Source organism: Bos indicus, chromosome 19, assembly GCF_029378745.1.
Source record: "Bos indicus isolate NIAB-ARS_2022 breed Sahiwal x Tharparkar chromosome 19, NIAB-ARS_B.indTharparkar_mat_pri_1.0, whole genome shotgun sequence".
Lineage (NCBI taxonomy): Eukaryota > Metazoa > Chordata > Mammalia > Artiodactyla > Bovidae > Bos > Bos indicus.
The window spans coordinates 25,795,801-25,817,938 of record NC_091778.1 but is presented as its reverse complement, the minus strand read 5'-3'; the positions used below and the strand labels follow the sequence as shown (position 1 = coordinate 25,817,938).

Below are 22,138 nucleotides of genomic sequence, written 5' to 3'. Positions count from 1 at the left end.
ATGCACCACCCCACCTCCCATTGCAAGCAATTCACGTCCAGGGCCTGCTAGTCCAAGGGCCGTGAGGTCAGCTGGGAAGAGGACAGATCCTTTTGTCTGGGGTCAAGATCAAGCCAAAGGGATGTGACTACCACAGCTCTGCCTCCCAGCATCTCTGGATTTTCCTAGAAAAGCCCAGGAAGTGGTACTCACCAGGCCTTCTTGCAGGTAGCATCATTGGATAAGAGTTGAGCCTGAGACTGGCGGGCGCTCTGCACAAGATAAGGCTGGTCTGTTTGATGGGGGTGATCCGCCTGGTTGGTGGGTGGGGGAGGGGGGGGCTGGAAGGAGCTGCAGGCCTGCCCTCTGAGTGGGGGGACCCTTGCTATCCAGAAGGCCGCTCTATCCAGACAAGAGGCTGGGATTCCCAGCCCCGGGGCCTGGCTCCGGGCCCAGAGTGATTTCCCAGTTACAGCTTCGCCAGGAAGAAGACTCCTATCACACTTCAGGGTAGGGCAGCTTGGACAGAGTAGGGGGCGGGGCTGAGGGAACCCCGAGGACACCCTGCCTGGGCTGAGGGAGGGCCAGGGAGACTTCCTGCTTCAAGCGGGGGCTTTCTGTACCCTGCAGGGTGAGCTTAGGCAATCCACTTCTCTCTGAGCTCCGGTTTCCTCACCTGCAGAATGAGGTGGAGCTGCGGGGAAGCTTCCAGCTCTGGTGTTCTGAGGGCTCATGCAGGACTTGCCCCCACCCAGCCCAGCCCCCGGGGACCCCTGCGTTCAGAGCCTGGGAGCGAGTGCAGGGACTGCAGAGGAGCTGTACCCCAAGCTCAAGAGCTGCCTCAGTGTTGCAGGACCCATCCCCGGGACTTCGACTTATGAAGAAAGCTCATTGTCACCCGGTTTCACAGAGGAGGAAGAAGAGGTGAGGCAAGGTACCAGGCCCTTCAGCAGGCAGCAGAGCTGGGACTGGGCACTGAGACAGTCTCACGTCAGGCTTTCTGAGCTGGGCTCGGGGAGCCCGACCCTGACGTGTAATAGATGTGGCCCTTATCCTGTCTGGGCACCTGCACCCAGGTACCCAGAAATGCTGGTTTCAGGGTAGTGGGGGTGAATCCAGGACAGGAGCGGTGGGGGGTCAGAGATGCCAGCCCAGCGCTGAAGTTGACTGGGCACAGGCCAGGCTCAGATCCAGAGGGACGGATGGATAGAAGGGGGTCTGGGACGTTGGGGTGAGGGTCTTGCCTCGGGCTCAGCAAGTGTCAGGGAGCTGGACAGGAAGCAGCCCTCTTCCCTCTCTGCCCTCCTGGCTGCAGAGCCCCAGGGCCTGCGTGCTCCACCTGGGGGCCGAGGGAGGGCGGGGAGGACGTTTGGATACGGGATGAGTCCCTGGTCTGGGGAAGGCTTCAGCCAGAGGCCACTCCACCCAGGCCCTGGCCTGAGCCCCCAGCTCTCTTCTACCAGGTTTGTGGGGGGCTGATGGCTTTATCTTTGCCTTGTGACGTGTGGCCCATGGTTTCCTGCCAAGAACTTCTGTTTCCGGAGGCCCAGCAGGGCCGCCCAGGCCGAGTCAGGAGGGGCAATGGGGCTGGGCCTGGGTGGCCCCCCTCCAGCCCCGCCCCCATCTATCTTTGGGAATTTATTTGTCCAAGGCACGGCTGGCCCACAGTCCACCGCCTGCCAGGGGCCAAGAGCAGCTCTGACCACCCAAGGACGCTCCCACTCAACTCAAGTGCTGCCAACCGACCTCTGACTCCTGACCTCTGGATCCACCTGTCCCGCCCTGCTCTTTGTGAGGGGTGGGGAACCCCCAGAAGCTTTGCCTCCGTAAACGCTGTGAGCACTGACGCCTGGCTCACCCCTGGGGAGCCAGGGCTTTGCAAGGGGCTCGGTTCTCAGCCCCCAGCCTGGCCACCATGGCGCAGCGGATCCAGGATGAGCTGGCTTCCTTCTTCTTTGAGTACGACACCCCCCGGATGGTGCTTGTGCGCAACAAGAAGGTGGGCATTGTCTTCCGCCTGATCCAGCTCGTGGTCCTGGTCTACGTTGTTGGGTGAGTGTGGACCCCCCTCCCCACTGCCCCCCGTCACCAGCCCCCAGCCAGGGCTTGTCCTCCAGGCTCTGCGATGCCTCCCATGACCCCAGAGAGCCCCTCTTTCTCTCATGGCTGTCATCCCTCCTGACAAACCATTCTGGTGCCCTTCAGAAGGAATGGGAACCTACTAACCCGCTGCTGAGATGGGGACACAGGGATGAGGGGCAGCCCTGCCTCCAGTCATATGGGGACAAGAGGTTAAGCCATTGGGCTCTGAGGAACTGACTCATGGCTAACGGTTCCCTCGAGTGGCTTCCCACAGAGCCCTTCCACCTCTGACCTCCCAATGCACTGCTGAGGGATGGAGGCAGTGCCTCACCTTACAAGCCAGCGTGGGATAGACCCTGCTCCCATCTGCCCACCTGAACTAGAAGCATCCTGGGTTGCTCGAGACTCTGAGCGGAGACACCTGGAGGTTCAGAACACTTGGTGCCTTAAAGGCGCCATGTCACACGAAGGTCGGAGGTCGGTTCTGGCCCCAGGGATGACAGCCCCTTTCTGGGCATCATGGGACCTATCCCACCCACCCCGGGCTGCAGGGGCAGAAATAGGTGGGACTCACCTATGGGCTGCTATTCTGGGGTCCACACAAGGCCATCTTCCTGGCTGTCTTAGCAGGTGCTTATGTGATCACACGCGTGGTGTGTGGATGCGTGTGTGTCATACCCAGAGCTCTGCATGGGCTGTATGTGCCTTCCTGTGTCTGGGCACCTGCTTATCGGGTGTGGCTGTGGGGTGTGTCTCTGGGACTGAGTGCCCAGGGGGGTGGTGAGCGGGGCAGGGGGCAGGTGCACTTACAGTGACCCCACAGAGGGCTCCCGGAGGCCCCAGGGCCACTGAAGGGGGTTCAGCCCCTGCTGGGGGGTCTGGGGCACCAGTAACCTTGCCCTCTGGTCTCCACATTCCCATTTTTGCCGTGAGACCAAACCAGGGCGGGCTGACCAGGAGCCAAATGGAGACCACATAGTCCTGGTTCCCCCAGGGCCTTCGTCATCCGAAACAGCCTCCCCTTGGCTCCATCTGGCCCCCAAAGCCTCAGAACCGAGCAGGTGGAGCACGGCTACAGACCAGCCCTCCGAGACCTTTTGGCCTCGGCCTTCTGTCCACAAACCAATTTGATATCTGCAGTGTCACTGAGCTTGTGAGGGAAACGGACCCAGAGGGGAGCAGTGGAGTTTCCAGGTCACGCAGCGAGTCAGCCTCCAGTCCCAGTTTGAACCGGGGCCTCCTGGTCCCCGGCCTCCTCCTCTCCTACCTCTTGAGGGTGAACCCCTCTAATGGGTTCACCATTAGCCACACTCCTGACCCTCCTGGGAAGGGAGGGGTTGCCCAGCCGGGCCCAGTCGACCCCTTGCCCCAAGAGGCTGGGAGAATGTTGTCCTCACTGTGGCCCCCTGTGGTTCCCTGTTTCTGCTTCCGGGTCAGCACTGGGAGCAGCGCCATGCCTCCTTTTGTGTGTTGGTCACAGACTGTCAGAGGGAAAGGGGACAGTCCTCCCACCTCACCCCCAAGCTGCAGCATATGCCCCAGGGCGCCACCCGGTGCTGAACACATGCCTCCAGGGACGAGGACCTCTCTCCCTCGCCCCCCAGTCAGTGCACTCAGCTTCCAAATGGACGTGGACTCCTTAGGGTTGCCAAGACTCACTAACTTAGCCAGGTTTTCACAGCTACAAAGACGCAGGATCAGGATCTGAATCCAGCTGTGTGGCTCCAAAGTCGGCCTTGACATCCTGGAAAGGACATATGCTCAGAGAAGGGCACTGACCTGCCCAAGTCACAAAGCAGAGGGAGGAAGGCAGGGTCTCTTTGAAACACCCGCTAACCTGACCCTCAAACTCCGGCTGGAGCTGCGACTCCTGCTGTCTCTGGCGCCCTCATCTGGCCACTTCCCATCACTGCACAGACGGCTCAGCCAGGCACCCACTGCCATTGACCAAACCCTGGCTGCACTTGGTCTCACAACCTGAGGTCTCGGTTTCTCAACTGTTTCACGGAGCAGGGGGTTGGGAGACCCTCTAAAGACATTGCCTGAAGGCTGAATAATTTGCTCTTTCCTTAGGAGGGATGGCCTCTCTTTAATTACTCCCACCTCCCAAGGCTCCCCTGGTGGTCAGACAGTAAAGAACCTGCCTGTAATGCAGGAGACCCGGGTTCAATCCCTGTGTTGGGAAGATCCCCTGGAGGAGAAAATGACAACCCACCCCAGTATCCTTGCCTGGAGAATTCCATGGACAGAGGAGCCTGGTGGGCTGCAGTCCATGGGGTCTCAGAGTCAGACATGACTGAGCGATTGAGCATAGTGAGACGGTTAGGACTTCTCTGGTTAAGAATTCGCCCGCCAGTGCAGGGGACACCGGTTCAGTCCCTAGTCTGGGAAGATGCCTCGGGGCACCTTCCGCTCATGTGCCGCAATTACTGAGCCTGCACTCTAGAGCCTGTGAGCTGCCACTACTGAAGTCTGTGCACCCTAGAAGCTGTGCTTCACAACGAGAGAAGCCACGGCAATGAGAAGCTCAGCACCGCAACTAGAGAGTAGCCCCCGCTCACTGCAACTAGAGACAGCCTGCACGCAGCAACGAAGACCTAGTGCAGACAAAAATAAATAAAGGAATAATATTTTAAAATTCAGACAGTTAATTTACAGTGAGAGCTGTCTCCTGGGAGGTGATGAGCTCTCCGTACTGGAGATGTGTAGGCAGTGGGCTGTCATTCTTGACCGTGCAGGTCCATACATGGGGTATGCTGGGACATGTCCCTGTCTGGCCTGCTCTGGTCAGGGGAGGAGAGAGGTCTGGCTGCACACACAGGTGGGTCTCAAGGGGATTTGTGAATGTCATGTGGGAAGGGGAGTCTGGGAAGGCTTCCTGGAGGAGGTGACACAGTGATAGAACCAGGCTTGAGCAAAGGCCAGGAGGCTGTAGTCCAGGCAATCTTGCTCTTGGCTTTCCTGTGGGCCTTCTGTGTGCCCCTATATGGAGCACTTGAAGCCACATGCCTCTGATCCTTATCAGAGTAAGGAGAGATACAAGTTATCGCTGGGAGAGAGGTATCTGAGGACACTTATACAGCATCTTCTCTGTATCTAGGGCTGAGTCAGGTTCCCTGGGATAGAGGTGGGGTACAGGGTGGACAAGGAGAGAGAGAGAGAGAAGCTGGGGATGGATTAGCTGGAACTTCTTGGTTTCCATTGGCAGAAACCCAATCAAAATGAAGAGTTAGGGGTATTGATTGGTTTGTGTAACTGAAAAATCAGTGCAGGCTTCAGGCCTGGCTGGATCCTCCACGATGAAGGTGCAGAAGCAGCACATTCTATGGGATGGTGAGGAATTCAGGTTGGTCTCATTGGGTTCTCCAAAAAAGCAAAGCCAGGCTCTCCTCTTCTCGGCTCTGGTTTCCTCCATGGAGGTCTCATTCTCAAGTCGACTCTATCCACAGAGTGGAAAAAAGGCCACTAGCAGCCGTGGGGCACAACTCTGATCTCCTCCTCCAGAGTTCCAGTAAAGTCCCAGGTCCAACTCTTATTGGCTGGGATTGGGTCATGTGCTCATCTCAGAACCAATCAATCATTGTGGCCAAGGAAAGGGAGTATCCTGATTGGTGGAGCCTGGTTGAGTACCCACCTCAGTCCAGGCGCTTCTGCCGGAAAGCAGAGTGTGAACAAAGGTCCTGGGCCAAGAAGGGAACAGCAAAAGAGTCGCTAGGATTAGGCTGGGGGAGCATGAAAGGAGCCAAGGGAGAGGGGAGGGAGGAGCAAGCAGGGCCACTGGCTCAGACCTCTCAACTCTGAGCTAAGGAACATGGGCTTTTTTCTGTATGTGGTGGAGGGCCATGGGGAGGGGGGCGGGGCGGGGGGGGCAGGTGTCTAACAGGGGAAGGCCCAGGACAGGCAGGTGCTGGGGTAGAGTGGGGCCGTCAGAGGCAGGACATCTGAGAAGCAGCAGTGATGACAGGAGAAGGTGAGGCCAAGGAAGAAGCAGTAGCAAGGAAGACAGGTCATCATCTCGCGGGCCCCGTGCTGGGGGTGGCCACCCCTCAGCCTCTTCTGCCCATCATTGCAGCACTGAACGATGTGTGACCGGCATGGCCAGAGTTCCTGGCTTCTCAGGAGCGGTAGGAAACTGGAATTTATGGATGAAAGGAACATTTCTTCGTTTTTAGAGGCTGGTGACTCATTCAAAACATTTAAAGACATAAATCATCAGCTTGACTTGTCTGCATGTTGATTAACCCCTGAGCCTCCAGTGTGGGCTGCCGCTCTGAACACAATCCTTCCTGAGCTTGGAGTCTGGTCTGGGCCCTCCCCAAGGATGCTCTGCCTGCTTGATAGTGCGTGGACCAAGGTTACACCCTGTATCACCAACTGCATGACCTGTCCCCCCTGTCCCATGTCAGAGCTGCCCTGGAGTCTGATCCAGCTCCTCTTGTGTCTCACGCCTCCCCCTACAAAAAGTTCTCTGGGTCTTTTGGTGAAAGCCAAGGGGAGACAGGAAGGATGGAGGGATATAAAGAATATGAGCATGAGGCAGGGCAGGGCAGGGGGCTGGGGGTGGGGCGTGAGCATCGCCATGTCCAGGCTGTGAGCCTGGGGGCTGGGGTAGGTACTGTGCTTTTCTGCAGGATGAAGGCACCAGAAAAGTAAGTTCTGTGGGGAGTTGAGGCGTTCAGTTTGGCCCAGTTGAACTTTTGTTTTGAGATGGATTTCCCATGTCATAACATTCATCCTTTCAAAATATGCAAGTTGGTGGTTTTTAGTATAATCACAAAGTTGTGTAACCATTGTGCTCAATCGTGTCCAACTCTTTGCGACTCCATGGACTATAGCCCGCCAGGCTCCTCTGTCCATGGAATTTTCCAGGCGAGAATACTGGAGTGAGTTTGCCATGCCCTCCTCCAGAGGATCTTCCCAACTCAGGGATCGAATTCATGTCTCCTGCGTCTCCTGTATTGGCAGGCAGATTCTTTACCACTGAGCCACCATCACCACTATCTAATTCCAGAATATTTGCACTACCCCAAAATGAACTTCATTGGAAGGACTGGTGTTGAAACTGAAACTCCAATACTTTGGCCACCTGATGCAAAGAGCTGACTCATTTGAAAAGACCCTGCTGCTGGGAAAGATTGAGGGCAGGAGGAGAAGGGGACAACAGAGGATAAATGGTTGGATGGCATCACCAACTCGATGGACATGGGTTCAGGTGGACTCTGGGAGTTGGTGAAGGACAGGGAGGCCTGGCGTGCTGTGGTTCATGGGGTCACAAAGAGTCGGACACGACTGAGCGACTGAACTAAACTAAAAATGAACTTCACACCGTTAACAATCATTCCCCATGTCACCTCCTTACCCCTTACTTTGCCTATTCTGGATATTTCATGTAGATAAGATCATACAACATGTGGCCTTTTTGCGTCTGGCTTCTTTTACTTAGCATCATGTTTGCAGATTCATCCATGTTGGTTATAACGTGTCAGTTCTTCAGTCCTTTTCAGGGCTGGATAATACGCCACTGTATGGAAATTCCACACTTTGCTGGACATCTGAGTTGTTCCCACTTTTTGCTTGTGAATAATGTTGTGAACATTTGTGTGTGAGTTTCTATGAGGATATGTTTTCAGTTTTCTTGGGTATTCAGTTCCTGGTAGTAGCTTATGGTGAATGGTGTCAGGTTCTTGATCTCCGAAGAAGATTTAGCTTTGGGACCAGGGACCAGGCTTACTCACTCAAGAGCTTTTGTGTAGCAGAGTTTTATTAAAGTATGAAAACGGACAGAGAGAGCTTCTGACATAGGCATCAGAAGGGGGACGGAGAGTGTCCCGCTCGCTATTCTAAGCAAGGGAATTATATACGTTTTAAATTAGTTATTACAATAAATCAAAAGAATGTCTCAAGGTTGTAGAGATCTTACTAGACCCACTCCCATATTTTACATTTTAAGATAACAGGATTAGCCAGAAGGTTTTCAGGAAGGAGAAACTATCCTCAAGCAGGATACACTGTTGTTATACAGTCTTTAGTACAGAGTTTAAACTGAGTTGTTTGTTGTGTAATCATCAGTTACAGGCTTAAAGGAAAAAAGTGATTTGTGACTAAGACTAAGGAATATAGAGAAAAAAAAAGATGTTTGTCCTTTCCTCCTCCTTGAGAATTCCAGATCCCTATCTCCTCTTGAAGAACCCCAGACCCCTCTCTCCTTCTCAGGGACCCCGGACTTCTTATCAACCTGCCTAGGAATTGACTCTCTCACTAGGAGTGGAGTTGCTGAGTCAATGGTAATTTCATGTTTAACTTCTTTTTTAATATTTATCTATTTATTTATGGGGCTGCCTCTGGTGTTGGTTGCCACACACGAGATCTTCCTTGTAGACTCTCTGGTTGTGGTGCCTGGACTCAGCTGTTGCGGCACACGGACTTAGCTGCTCTGCGGTATGTGAGATCTTAGTCCCAGACCAGGGATCGAACCTGTGTGCCCTGCGTTGCAAGGCAGATGCTTAACCACTGGTCCACCAGGGAAGTGCCTTCCAGACTGTTTTCCAAAGGGCTGAGTTAAGGTGGGGGCAACTGTGCGATGTTTGGAGGCAGGGTGGGCCCAGGGCAAGCGGAAGGAATGTGTGTCACCAAACATTCACAGCTGGAGCCTCAACATTTGGAGAACCTCTTTGAGAGCAGAATTGGGGTTTATTTGGTTCTTTTCTGTATTTTTCACGCCTAGAGCGGTCCTTGGCACATAACAGGGCCTGATAAATAGATACTTGTTGAATGACTAAATGAATGTGTGGGATTGAATCTCGGAGGAGAGTGCAGAAGCGGAGATGGAAAATCAGGGACAAAGTGTGCCTGCAGCGGTGCACATAGGGTTCCGCCTGGGCCGAGAATAGAAGCCAGGGGACGGGGCCAGATTGACATTTAAGGAGGAATTAGTGAAGGAGGACCAGAAACCGTAAATAAATTGGATTGTTTTTTTATGGGCTAACTGCATGCCAAGCACTGTGCTGATTTCCTTAAAGAGAACTCACGGGGGCATCCTCCAATCACCTGGACGCTTTCTCTTCTTGAGGCCCAGGCTCAGTGAGTGGCTGCGTTTGTTGAATCAGCAGCATCTTTGAGGCAGGTGCCTTCACTTCCTTTTTAACTGAGAAATCTAGGGCTCAAGAGGTTTAGTCTTTAGCCTGAAGCCACACAGCTGGTGAGTGGCGCTGCTGGTACTTGAACCTTGACCTCCGCGGCTCCAGAGGCCGCTCTCCCAGCCATTCCACCACGTGATCTCTCCCACAAGGGGCTGTTAAAGAAGAGAGACCAGGTCAGGGTGTTGTGGAGGGTGAGGAGGAAAGAATGGGAAAGAGAATTTCTGGAAGAGGAGGGGCTTCTGAAGATGCTGGTGTCTTTGGCATCAGGCCCCCTCGGTGGCCTTCCTGGGGTGGTGACTACGAGACCCAGTCCAGGTGAGCATGGCTTTAGGGGGCGGGCCAAATGGCCCCATGGTCATTCTGTTATTGTCAGAACTAAGGTCACTGAGGCCAGATTTGGGCCTCCCGGGACTGACAGCCCCTGGGGGTAGACACAGCAGGGAATAGCGACATTGGCTCCAGGGCACAGCCTCCGTGTGGCTCCCAGTAGACATGTTGATGCCAGGCTGCTCTGCGGAAAAGGGGGCAGAATCCTGGGCTGGGGACTTCGAGCCTGGGGTCTGTCTCAGACACAGAAGGGACACTCCCTTCAGTTCAGTTCAGTTGCTCAATCGTGTCCAACTCTTTGCAACCCCACGGACTACAGCATGCCAGGCTTCCCTGTCCATCTCCCAGAGCTTGCTCAGACTCATGTCCATCAAGTCGGTGATGCCATCCAACCATCTCATCCTCTGTCGTCCCCTTCTCCTCCCACCTTCAATCTTTCCCAGTATCAGGGTTTTTTCCAATGAGCCGGTTCTTCGCATCAGGTGGCCAAAGTATTGGAGTTTCAGCTTCAGCCTCAGTCCTTCCAGTGAATATTCAGGACTGATTTTACACTCCCTTTGGCCTCTCTTTTTCCATCTCTACATGAGGAGTTGGTTTTGGGCAAAGAAAGAAATAAGGCTAAGATGTCAGGAATGAGAGCTGCCAAGAGGCGGGCCTGTGACCTCTCCCGCAGCGAGTTCAGAATATGGGACAGCTCCCTATCTTCCCTGACAACAGCGACTTCAGATGGCCCACCTTCCCTGGTGGGGCTGGAGACAGAGAGGCAGGCTCAGGAAGCATTAGGAGGCTCCGTTGGGCCTCACCTGTTGCCATCCGAGACCTGCAGGGGGCAGCAGTGACCATGCTTAAGTTTGGGAGGTGTGACCATGCTTAAGTTTCTGGGGGCCAGCACCAGGCTGTGGTCCGGGAGGGGGATGGCAGGGAAGGGGCTTAAAGGAGAGGAGTGGATCCTAGGAGTGGAGAGGAGGACATGGTGGGCTGCCTTCCTGGGGCCTGGAGCAGGGAGACACCCCCAGAGAGCCAGCAGTGGCTCTGAGAATAAGAGGCCAGGAGAATCCTGTCTTGGGGCCTGAGTTCTGGGGGACAGAAGAGGGATTTTGAGCTCTGCTTTGGACAGGTGGGTTAAAGGTAGTATGAACAGTGACAGAGGCAGAAACACACCTCCCGACACTCAGTCGCAGCCACAGATGTGCTCACAGATTTGCCCTGGAGATACACAACTACACACTCTGATGGGTACCATGGATCACACACATACACACACACACACACACACACACTCTTACAGTGAACCGCCAAGATTCTTTCCTGAAGGAAGGGGACCACACCCTGGAGAGGAGTATTCTCCAGAACTCTCATTTGTAAGCAGTGGAAACCAAATCCAAACTGGCTTAAATAAAGGAAAAGAATTTATGAGCTCATGTAACTGGAAAGTCCAGAAGTAGATTTTTCAACATGCTTCAGGTATGGCAGTATCCAGGTGCTCAAACAGCACTGTCAGCAGTCCAGTCCTCCCCATCTCCCGGCCTGGCTTTCTCTTAAGCTGGTTTCCTTCTCAGGCTTGCTCTCTCCGTGAGATAACAGATGACTCACCATAGTTTTGGTCTTGTAACCACCTGGCTTAGCCACCCAGCCGAGATGATGTCTCTTTCTCAGTAATTCCCAGAAAAATTCTGGCCTCATTGCTGAAACTCCTCGGGATTCTGTGCCCATGCTTAGACCCATTGCCATTGCAAGGGCAATGGGACATTGCTTAGCAAGCGGTGGTCATGTGCCCCCACCATGGGGCTAGGAAGGAGGTTGGCCCCACGAAACCTCCCAGATTAAAAATGAAGAACCTAAAGTAACAGGGGTTCTTTTTTGAAAATATTCATGTATGTGGCTGAGTTGGGTGTTCGTTGCAGCATGCAGGATCTTTAGTTGCAGCATGAGAACTCTTAGTTGCGGCTGGTGGGATCTAGTTCCCTGGGCACCTAGCATTGGGAGCGTGGAGTCTTAGCCGTTGGACCACCGGGGATGTCCCAAGAGCCGGGGTTCTTGATGCTGGGAGGGGAAGACCAGAATTTCCCAGGAAAGCTGGGAGGCCTCCAACCTGAGCCACTCCCACCAAGGCCTCACCTGGGGCCAGATGCTATAAGTCCCTCAAAGGGCCACTTGCCCCCTCTGGCTTCTCTTCCAGTCAGTCCCCCTCCCCAGGAGCTCCCAGCATGGCTGAGATAATAGCAGCTAATGTCTGTCTGGAGAAGGCAATGACACCCCACTCCAGTGCTCTTGCCTGGAAAATCCCATGGACGGAGGAGCCTGGTAGGCTGCAGTCCATGGGGTCGCTAAGAGTCGGGCACGATTGAGCGACTTCACTTTCACTTTTCACTTTCATGAATTGGAGAAGGAAATGGCAACCCACTCCAGTGTTCTTGCCTGGAGAATCCCAGGGATGGGGAGCCTGGTGGGCTGCCGTCTATGGGGTCGCACAGGGTCGGACACGACTGAAGTGACTTAGCAGCAGCAGCAACGTCTGTCTGTACAGTGCTTACCCCATGTCAGTTTCCATTCTAAGTGCTTTTCCAGGCATTGACTCACAGCACAAGTACTGTTGGTACTCTTGTTGTTTACGTTTTACAAGGAAACTGAAACAGAGAGGAATTGAATAGCTTCCCCAAATCATAGAGCCTGTGAGATGCAAGCCCGGACTTGGACACCAAAGGTCAGGCTCTCAGCCATCATCATGCTCTGCTATTTCTCAGTGGGAGGGACTCAGGAAGGAAGGAGATAGGGATGAAGACTGGGGTCCAAGAAGCTTGAAAAGTGAAAGTGTTAGTTGCTCAGTCGTGTCCGACTCTTTGTGACTCCATGGACTATGGCCCGCCAGGCTCCTCTGTCCATGGGGATTCTCCAGGCAAGAATACTGGAGTGGGTTGCCATTTCCTTCTCCAGGGGATCTTCCTGACCCAGGGATCAAACCCAGATCTCCTGCACTGCAGGCAGATTCTTTACCATGTGAGCCCCTAAGAAGCTTGGCCTCCAACAAACCCTACTCTTGGAAAAGAAGCTGAAAGAGACCTGCAGGGGCTTTTCTCCGTAGGAATTAGCATTTTCCTAGTGAAAAGGATGGAGCTCCAGCACAGGGAGGCAGGTGAAGATTTCCTGCCTCCAGCCCCACAAGAAGCCTTAGGAGTAGAGTGGCCTCAAAGATGCACTTGGGGACGGGAAGGGAAAGGACTTCCCCTCCCTGGGGGAGGGAGGAAGTGGCAGTGGCCCACAGCCTTGTGCCATCCTGGAGTGGCCCTGCCCAGCTCTGGCTCCTCTGCCCTCCTCATCCCCCTCCAGGTGGGTGTTTGTCTACGAGAAGGGCTACCAGACCTCGGGCAGCCTCATCAGCAGTGTGTCTGTTAAACTCAAAGGTCTGGCTGTGACACAGCTCCCAAGCCTGGGCCCCCAGGTCTGGGATGTGGCCGACTACGTCTTCCCAGTGCAGGTGAGCTGACTGTGCGGGGGGCACCTCCCACCCACAGGGCGTGCAGGCTCAGAGCTGGGTTAGGCTCTGTCCCGCCTCCCTGTGGGCCTCAGTTTCCCTGCGAACAAGGGACAGATGCAGCCCCGTACCATCAGCCCACTCTGATGTCATGAGTGTCGAGGCTGCTGGGGGTCCTGTGGGTTCTGGGGGCTGGCTGGGACCATGCTGGTGTTCTCCGGGCTCTTCCAGCTCAAAACCCTGTCTTGCCCTCCCCCTGCCTCTCACTTCCAGGGGGACAGTTCCTTCGTAGTCATGACCAATTTTATCGCCACCCCCCGGCAGGCTCAAGGTCACTGTGCAGAGGTGAGGACTGTTACCCATTCCCTGTTTTTTGAAACTTCAGGAAAAAGTAATGTGGAAGAGGAGGTCCCCCGGAGTATTGGAGGGAAAGCCTGATTAAGCCTCCCTGTGGGGCCGTAATGGTGGAATTTCAGGCATAGATTCACACAGAGTGATAGCCCACCGTTGGCAGAGCTGAGGCTTCCCTCCCAGCTGTGTGTCAAGCGGGATGCTGAGCCTCAGTGCCTGCCCAGTCCCCAACACCTTCCCCCCGAATCCCTGCCAGCTGACATCGGCCCTGGGACAGCTGGGCACAAGCCCAGAGAGGTCCAGGCGGTGCGGGGACTGGGGAAAGGAGGATGTGAGCAAGGGTCACCCTGTAGGGATCTCAGATCCTGCCCCACACCATCCCTAGGGCCCTGGGCGGGGGGGGGGGGTGGCGGGTGGGATGTCTGTGTATCTACTCAGGACCCAACCCAGAGGGCCTATGGCCAGCAGCTCTCTCCTCCCCAGAACCCGGAAGGGGGCACGTGCACAAATAATAGCGGCTGCACCCCGGGAAAGGCAGAGAGAAAGGCCCAAGGTAAGGCCGTTCTCCTCTGCAGCTCCAGGCTTCCTCCACCAGGAAGTCCTTCCTGCCCCCTCCCCTCCTGCCACCCTGACCTTGGCATCCCCCATCCCAGAAGGTCTGTCTTCAGGCTCCTGCTCTTGGGTGCCCCATCACTGGGGGCTCCCAGGAGTGGGGCCTGGGGACTCTCCTCTGCCGTCCCAGCTTGGGGTGGGCACCCAGGGATTCCACCCTCGCTGCAGGCATCCGCACGGGCAAGTGTGTGGCCTTCAACGACACGGTGCAGACCTGCGAGATCTTCGGCTGGTGCCCCGTGGAGGTGGACGACAACATCCCGTGGTAACGCCCTGTCCTTCCCGGGAGCGGGGAGCAGGGTCCCCAGCCCAGATAGAGGGGCGTCCGGATCTGTGCTCTGGGAAGGTCTGTCCCCACTTCTTCCAACCCCACCCACACCCCATCTGTGCCGCCCAGGCCAAAGATGCCTCAGCCCCTGATCAAGGGGCCTAGGAGTCCACATTACAGCACACCCACCCCTCCGATGACCCAGGAAGATCCCATGGGTTCTCACAGTCCCAGCCCCCCAGCCCAGCTCCCGTGGGCCCGAGAGGGATTCCTGGGGAGGGGCTGGTGAGTGAGTTCGGTCTCCTCCAGCCCCGCCCTTCTCCGAGAGGCCGAGAACTTCACTCTCTTCATCAAGAACAGCATCAGCTTTCCACGCTTCAAGGTCACCAGGTTCGTGGGAAAAGCAGGCAGAGACACAGGAGGCCCTTGGAGGCCACCACTTGTCCCCTCTGTCACCCTGCACTCGCGCTGACTTCCTTCTGGGGCAGAAGCTCGGCCGGGCCCCTGCAAGTGGGGCGGCTGCCTTCAGCTCCAAGGGCTGTGGGAGGAGCGTCTCTGGGGCCTGGGAGGGAGGGGCTCCCGAGCTCCCCAGCCAGGGTGGGTACCCTTCCAGCTGGCATGCTGCTGCCTTCTTGCCCGCGCAGGCGCAACCTGGTGGAGGAGGTGGATGCCCGCTACATGAAGACCTGCCTCTTTCACAAGACCCTGCACCCTCTGTGTCCAGTCTTCAAGCTCGGCTACGTGGTACAGGAGTCAGGCCAGAATTTCAGCACCTTGGCCGAGAAGGTATAATGCCGGGTGCGTGGGGAGGCCTGGACCCCAGATCACTGGGCCTTATTTTTTGACCTGGGTTAACAGGCCCAATTAACCACCCCATCCCTCCAAGTCCCTGGTTCTGGTTGACCATATATACAGACCTGTCCCTTAATATTGGGGCCCCTGAGATGCAGGCCTGTGTCCTTGGCAGGCCCTGGCATGGACCTGGCACCGAGGAGGTGCCCAGAATGAATGGCCATAGGCAGATACGACCTGGATATCTTCTGAGGGCCTGCTGTTTTTCTTTTTCGTTTATTAATTAATTTTTGGATGCGTTGAGTCTTCGTTGCTGCATGTGAGCTTAGGCTACTCTAGTTGCAGCGAGTGGTGACTACACTGTAGTTGCAGTGAGCAGGCTTCTCGCTGTGGTGGCTTCTCTTGTTGGGGAGCACGGGCTCTAGGGCATAAAGGCTTCAGAAGTTGCAGCACACAGGCGTAGTTGTCCCACAGCAAGTGCGATCTTCCCAGACTGGGGATCAAACCCATGTCCCCTGCATTGGCAGGTGGATTCTTAACCACTGAACCACCAGGGAAGTCCTGCCTTTTAAATATTAGATAAAAGCAACTTAAACCCCATGGTCCATGCCCTTGACAAGTCCTGTGCCTGCCTGGGGTTACTGGGGATTCTGGAGGAATTCTCAGATGTGCAGTCGCGTGGGGTTCCGAGAGGAGGGGAACCTTATAAGGAGCACAGACCAGCCTGACTGGGTTCAGATCCTGGCTCTGGCCTGAACAAGCCACATGACCTCAGACAAATTCCCTACCTTCAGTGTTTCTGAGCTTGTACTCATGTGAAGTGGGAGAAATAAAAGTACAAGTCTTGCGGGGTTGTCCTGAGGTCAAGTGAGTTCACACACAGGATGGCACTTCAGCACTGCCTGGCCCGAGGCATCCAAGGTACATGTTCCCCCATGATTCGTATCATCAGGCTCCTGCAGGACTCAGAGATGGAAATCAGTCCCTTTCTGTGACATCACCCGCCAAAACAACTCGCTCACCCCTGTGGTTGTTTGGTCGCTCAGTCTTGTCTGACTCTTCTGCAACTCCATGGACTGTAGCCCGCCAGGCAAGAATACTGGAGTGGGTTGCCATTTCTTTCTCCAGGGGATCTTCCCGGCCCAGGGATCGAACCCACGTCTCCTGCTTGGCAGACAGATTCTTTACCACTGAGCCACCTGGCAAGCCCTCATTCACTATACCTTTAACTAGTATGGGGGTCAACAAACTTTCTTTAAGGGGCCAGAGAATAAACATGAGCCACAGGTCACATGGTTTCCGTTCCAACAACCCAGGGCAAAGGCAACCACAGACAATAGGTAAACCACATTTGGCCCTCAATCCTCAGTTTGCCAACCCCCGGAGGGGGTTTACTCTGTAGCAACACACAGGACCAGAAAGCTGAATGTTATAGTTTTCCCTTTTCCTAAAAATCTCCCTGCCACCCACACTGGGAACTTCTCACCCATCACCATTGTCTGCAAGCATCTAGCCTCCCACTTACCTGCCTAGCTCCACGCCTGCTCTGACCTGACACAACTCTCCTCTTGCTCAGCCCACCCCGACCTGTCCCTGGTTCTTGTCTCGCCCAGAGGAGCTTCACGGTCTCAGGTTCTTTCTTCCCAGCCCATGTCTTTACAGACTTACTTTTAAAAAGTATGTGTTATTTATTTATCTGACTATGCCGGGTCATACTGTGTCACACGGGATCTTCGATCTTCCTTGCGGTGAGCGGTTTCTTTAGTTGCAATATGCGAACTCTGAGTTTTGGCATGTTCCCTGATCAGGGATCGAACCTGGGCCCCCTGCATTGGGAGCACAGGGTCTTAGCCACCAGGGAAGTCCCTACAGACTCACTCTTTAATTCAACAGCGATTTCCTTGCCTCCCATGCTAGGACTCAGGAATTGGTGCAAATGAGACAGTCCCACCCTTGTGGAGTTTATGGTCATGGGTGAATAACCACAGAAAATAAATATATGGCTATAAAGTAAAACATGTTTTAGAAGAAAACACTTTAGAAGGACTCACAGGGGCACATTTGAGACTAAGGGTGGTGGTTAGGGGAGGACTCTCAGGAGAAGTGACCAAAGGATGAGAAAGAGGCAGCCTTGTAGGAATGGGAGGTGGGGGAGGGGGTGACTGCATGTGCAAAGGCCCTGAGGTGGGGAGAATTTGGTGTATTCTAGAAACTGGAGGGTGATGGGTGGGAGCTGGGGCCAGAGAGGGTGACAGGACCTCAACCCTCAAGCAGCTTCTCAGGGTCTCTTCTCAAACAAACAGCTAAACAAAAACATTCCCTCTTCAAGAGACTGCTGGCAACAGTTACCAGGCAGGAGTTCCTGATCCTACACCCTGGATCTTGAGCTCCTGTGTCCCTGGCAGGGCGGGGTGGTGGGCATCACCATCGACTGGCACTGTGACCTGGACTGGCACGTGCGGCACTGCAAACCCATCTACGAGTTCCACGGGCTGTACGAGGAGAAAAAACTGTCTCAAGGCTTCAACTTCAGGTGCCTGCCGGGCCCCCACCAGCGCATCTTTCCTTGGGGCCCTGTGGGTTTTTCTACTCCCATCATCCCTTGAGATCAAGCAGGTGTCCCCAGGAGGGGAGCAGAGGAGCCTGGGAAACTCCCATCCTCCTGGGGTTGGCCAAGCAGGGAGCACAAGCTTAGAGGCCTGAGCCCCACCCCGGCTCTCCATTCCCTTGAGGCCCACCTGGCCAGGACTGGCTGGGGAAATTGCCAACGTCAGGAGTTAGGGTGATGGTTGAATACAGCATTCGTGAAATGAGGCTTGGATTCCTGCCAACGATTCCCCTTCTATATAATATTGGGGGCATGGGGCTTCCTCATGGACCTCTAAGGGCTCCTGTGTCCCTGATGGTCTGGGAACTCTTGAACCAAGACGTTTCTCCATCATTCTTGCGACCTTTCCCCTTCCCCAAGATTTGCCAGGCACTTTGTGGAGAATGGGACCAACTACCGGCACCTCTTCAAGGTGTTTGGGATTCGCTTTGACATCCTGGTGGACGGCAAGGTGAGTGTCTGGTGTGAAGGGCAGCCTGAGACACATTCTTGGTTCCTGCTGGTGTCTCTGGGGTGTCTATGGTTTTAGGCAATGGGAAATTGGATGGGCCTCATTCAGCACTTCCATATCTGATAACGTGCTGTTGCAGGCAGGGCTTTCCAGCCTATGAATACATTGCCCCTCTATCTCCCCATGTCCAGGGTGGCAGAGCCAAGGTCAAAACCCAGGGCTCCTGACCAGTGGCTGCGACCCCGTGCAAAGCCAGAACCGTGGGCAGTGGGCTACGGGGCCAGGAAACACTGGAGGGTGGGGAAGTCCCCCGGCCCCCAGCCTGATCTTAGGGCTTCTGAGGAAGGCCTTGTCCACCAGACCTTTCTGACCATTAACCCTTCTTTCCCCTGGGCCCTGCCACCAGGCTGGGAAGTTTGACATCATTCCCACAATGACCACCATTGGCTCTGGGATTGGCATCTTCGGGGTGGTAAGTGCTGAGGCCATGCAGTCATTGTGTTGGGGTCAGTCCCTGTCCTCCCACACCTCAGCAACAAGTTCCCACCCCAAAACCTGACCAAAATTGTTCACTCTTTCTGAGCCCACCCCACCTCCCTAGACCCACAGCCTGTCTGAGGAAACCGAGGCCCAGAGCTGGGGCAGGACAGAGGTGGGAGGGGACCTGAGTCCAGACAGCACTCAGCCTGGGCCCCGAGGTCAGCAGGGATGGAGGTGGGGTGTTCAAGGTCCTGTCCCCAGAACCCTGTGCTCTGTCCTCCACCCACCCCCCTCAGGCCACGGTTCTCTGTGACCTCCTTCTGCTCCACATCCTGCCCAAGAGGCACTATTACAAGCAGAAGAAGTTCAAGTACGCGGAAGACATGGGCCCAGGGGCGGTAAGAGAACTCCCCCACTTGGCCCCTCAGAGGCTTCAGGCCTGCATGTCTGTGCCGGGGACCCATCTGCTTCCGGGGGGCTGACCCACCACCCCCCTGATGCTCACACAGGGACAGCATGACCCTGCGGCCACCGGCTCCACCCTGGTTCTGCAGGAGAACATGAAGACATCCTGACCTCCATCCCCGGCTCCTACTGGATGCAGCAGGAGGGGAGCCCTGCTCCCTGGGGAGCTGGTGGGGTCCCAGCCAGCGCAGAGGGGTCCTTCCACCAGGGTGGAAGGATCTCCCCAGGAGCTCTCCCACCCTCTCAGCCAGGCAGACACCAAGTTGCCGGAAGCTCACAATTCTGGGCTCCAGCTCCGACTCCGCAACCCTCCCAAGGAAGCCTTCCCCAGCCTCAGCCACTCCTGGCCCCAAGCTTTGTGCCTGTCCCTCTGGGCCCTCATCCATCCATCCTGCTCCCTCGTGTCTCCAGACCTCTGCTCTCCCTAATGGCAGCCACTAGCTGCTGGTGATCTTTTAAATTTAAATTAATTAGGATTGAATAAAATTAAAACTTCAGATCCTCCAACTAGCCACATTACAACTGGTAAAGACACATGTGGCTAGCAGTTGCCCTACTGAACCACAAGAGATGTTTGCAGCATCACAGAGAGTTCTGTTGGATGGCTAACCTTGAATCCTGTTCCCTACTGGCCTCAGATCTCCCTGGGATGTTTGTCAACAGTGCTGGCACTTGGGAATTCCCTGGTGTTCCTGTGGTTAGGATTTTTACCACCAATGGCCAGGGCACGATTCCCTGGTTAGGGAGCTAGGATCCCACAAGCTGCCAGGCCAAAAACAAACAAAGAAATGCAAAAACAGTGCCGGACCCGGGCACACCCCAGATCTCCCAAACCAGAATGGCCAGGGCTGGTCACATGGTCTCCAAAGATAGCATAACCCTTTAGGACCTAAATTTTAGAACTGTTCCTGATGGGGTATCAGACTTCATTGCAGCCAGCATCACCCAGCAGGTGCAGGCCTTGAGCAGGTGTGTAATGTGCTCACAAGCCACACAGTGTCTCATGCACACATACACACGTGCACTCACCCACATGCACAACCTCCTCCCATCCACACTGTGTGTTTGAACAGCTTGGGCCCTGCAAACACAACCATCTGAACACACCTACACCCCCAGGCACAGACTCATGGTCCACGCCTTGTCGCCTCCATGGGGATGTGTTATCTTGAAGTGTGTGAGGCCAGGACGGCCCTTCTTAGTGATGGATCCTTACTCAGCTACCTCTGGTCAGGGTGGGAACCTCAGCCAAATCCTGGGCTCTCTGCCTGTGACCCAGCCCCGGCTCCTGAGGCCTGCCCAGCTCTGTTAACACAAGGTCTGAGAAATCAAGGGGTAGAGGATAATAAAAGGAATGGTGAATGAGTTCAAACCTCTGCCTTCTGCCTTTTCTTTCCCACCTTCTCTGAAACTCAGCATCCCAGCTGTGAAACTCAGGGCTGAGCTGAGTGACCGTTGAGGTCCTCCTGGATCTCTCCGTGGAGGTGGTGAGCTGACCCTTAAGCCCTGAGCCCCGCAGAGGCAGTACTGGGGATTGGTTCACCTTTATCCATGGGCCACTGTCCTGGCACAGCGCCTGAACATCGGCGCTTTTCCCAGTCTTCCACATGCCCCTCCCCTGGTTTTGAAAGGCCTAGCACTGGGACAATTAGAGACCCCAGGCATGGCCTCATGAAAGCTGGGCTGGGGAAGGGGCTGGCTGTCCTAGGAGAGAGTTGTGCTGGAGTCCCAAAGAGGAGAGGCAGGTCTTGAATGGAGACAGTGTGGGAGGGGTCTCCAGGGACCCTGCTGTGGGCATGACCCTCCGGCCACATGGGGTCTCTGGGCACCCCCATCACCATGCTCTGTCTAGAGCAGCATTGTCCGACACCAGTGACAGAACGTTCTCTATCTGTGCTGCCCAATGTAGTATTCACGTGTGGCCATTAAGTATTTAAAATGTGGCTCACGCAACCAAGGAACTGGATGTTTAATTGCATTTGTGTTAATTTAAATCGCCACATGTGGCTACTGGCTACCATATTGGATGGCATAGGCTAGCCCCACCCCTTGCCCCCAGGCCCTTGGCCTTCTGCCCTCTTCCCTAGCCAAGAGCTGTGTCTCGGATTTTATAAAACAGGAACTTTCCCTCTTCTTCCTTCTCTGGAGCTACCCGGTTTTGCACCTCCTGTTTCCTTCCCTCCTGAGCAAGCAGAGGATTCCTTCTTGATTTCCAAACCTCACCCAGCCTGGAGACCTCCCACCAGAGGCTGTCTCTCCTCTCCCACTCCTGCGTTTGCTCCCCTCTTCCACCTCCTTCTCACCCTGCTTCTCCACCCTGCTACCTTCTTGCCCTTCTGTTTCCCTGCTACTCGGCCTGCCCTCCCTTCACTGCCAACACCATTCTGGAAAGACCAGTCTACACGTATTCCCTCTGCATCCCCCCCTCTACAATTGGCCTCCAGCCCCTACCACCTTTCTAGATGCCCTTGCCAAGGTTACCAGCAGTGCCCTTGTTGCCACATTCAAGCAGACACTTCAGCCCATATCCTGCTTGGCCTGTCAGTCTCTGACACTGTTGGCCAAGCCCTGCTTTGTTGAAAGATTTCCTTTCAGCAACTCCTAGGTCCCACCCTCCCCTGATTTTCCTAGCCAGCCTAGTATACAGGGAAAAGATAGTTTTGAATTGCAGTTCTGCCACTATATGTACTTGGGCAAGTTGCTTAACTCACCAAGCTGCCTCTGTGAGTCAGGGATAATAATAGCCTCTACTCAGGTTGGGCTAAGATATATAAAGTGCCTAGCATGGAGCCTGGTACACAGCAGTGCTCTGTCCCTCTGTCTATCCTCTCTGCCAATGGTGGAGTCAGCAAGCTGTCCCCAGATATGTAGTCTCTACAGTGATACAGCCTTTGGTTCTTGGTTGGGTATGAGGCTGCCTAGAAGCTGCATTTCTCAGCCACCTCTTGCAACTGGCTCTGGTCATGTGACTAAGTTATAGCTAATTGGATGTTTGTAGAAGTGTCATGTGACACCTTCTGGGAACTTTCATTAAAAGAAAGCTGGTAGATCTTTTGCCCGGTTCTTTATCTTTGTCTCCATCTCACTGCCTGGAATTCATATGTGATGGTTG

At 54.9% G+C, this 22,138-nt stretch overlaps 1 protein-coding gene across 2 annotated transcripts; it reads left to right on the top strand.

The window, feature by feature from the left end:
* Window positions 1–670: 670 nt before the first annotated feature.
* Window positions 671–20,398, top strand: P2RX1 (purinergic receptor P2X 1). Of its 2 annotated transcripts, none has more exons than XM_070772846.1 (13): window positions 671–903; window positions 1,631–2,031; window positions 12,855–13,002; window positions 13,273–13,344; window positions 13,819–13,903; window positions 14,131–14,227; window positions 14,540–14,620; window positions 14,875–15,016; window positions 17,428–17,555; window positions 17,991–18,081; window positions 18,488–18,553; window positions 18,858–18,959; window positions 19,071–20,398. In XM_070772846.1, the coding sequence occupies exons 2-13, from the start codon at window positions 1,895–1,897 to the stop codon at window positions 19,134–19,136; spliced, it is 1,215 nt and encodes a 404-aa protein (XP_070628947.1). In that variant the 5' UTR covers window positions 671–903; window positions 1,631–1,894; the 3' UTR covers window positions 19,137–20,398. The 2 variants fall into 2 exon arrangements, with proteins under 2 accessions (XP_070628947.1, XP_019836421.2); XM_019980862.2 differs by having other exon boundaries at window positions 684–903; window positions 13,834–13,903.
* The last annotated feature ends 1,740 nt before the right edge of the window (window positions 20,399–22,138 follow it).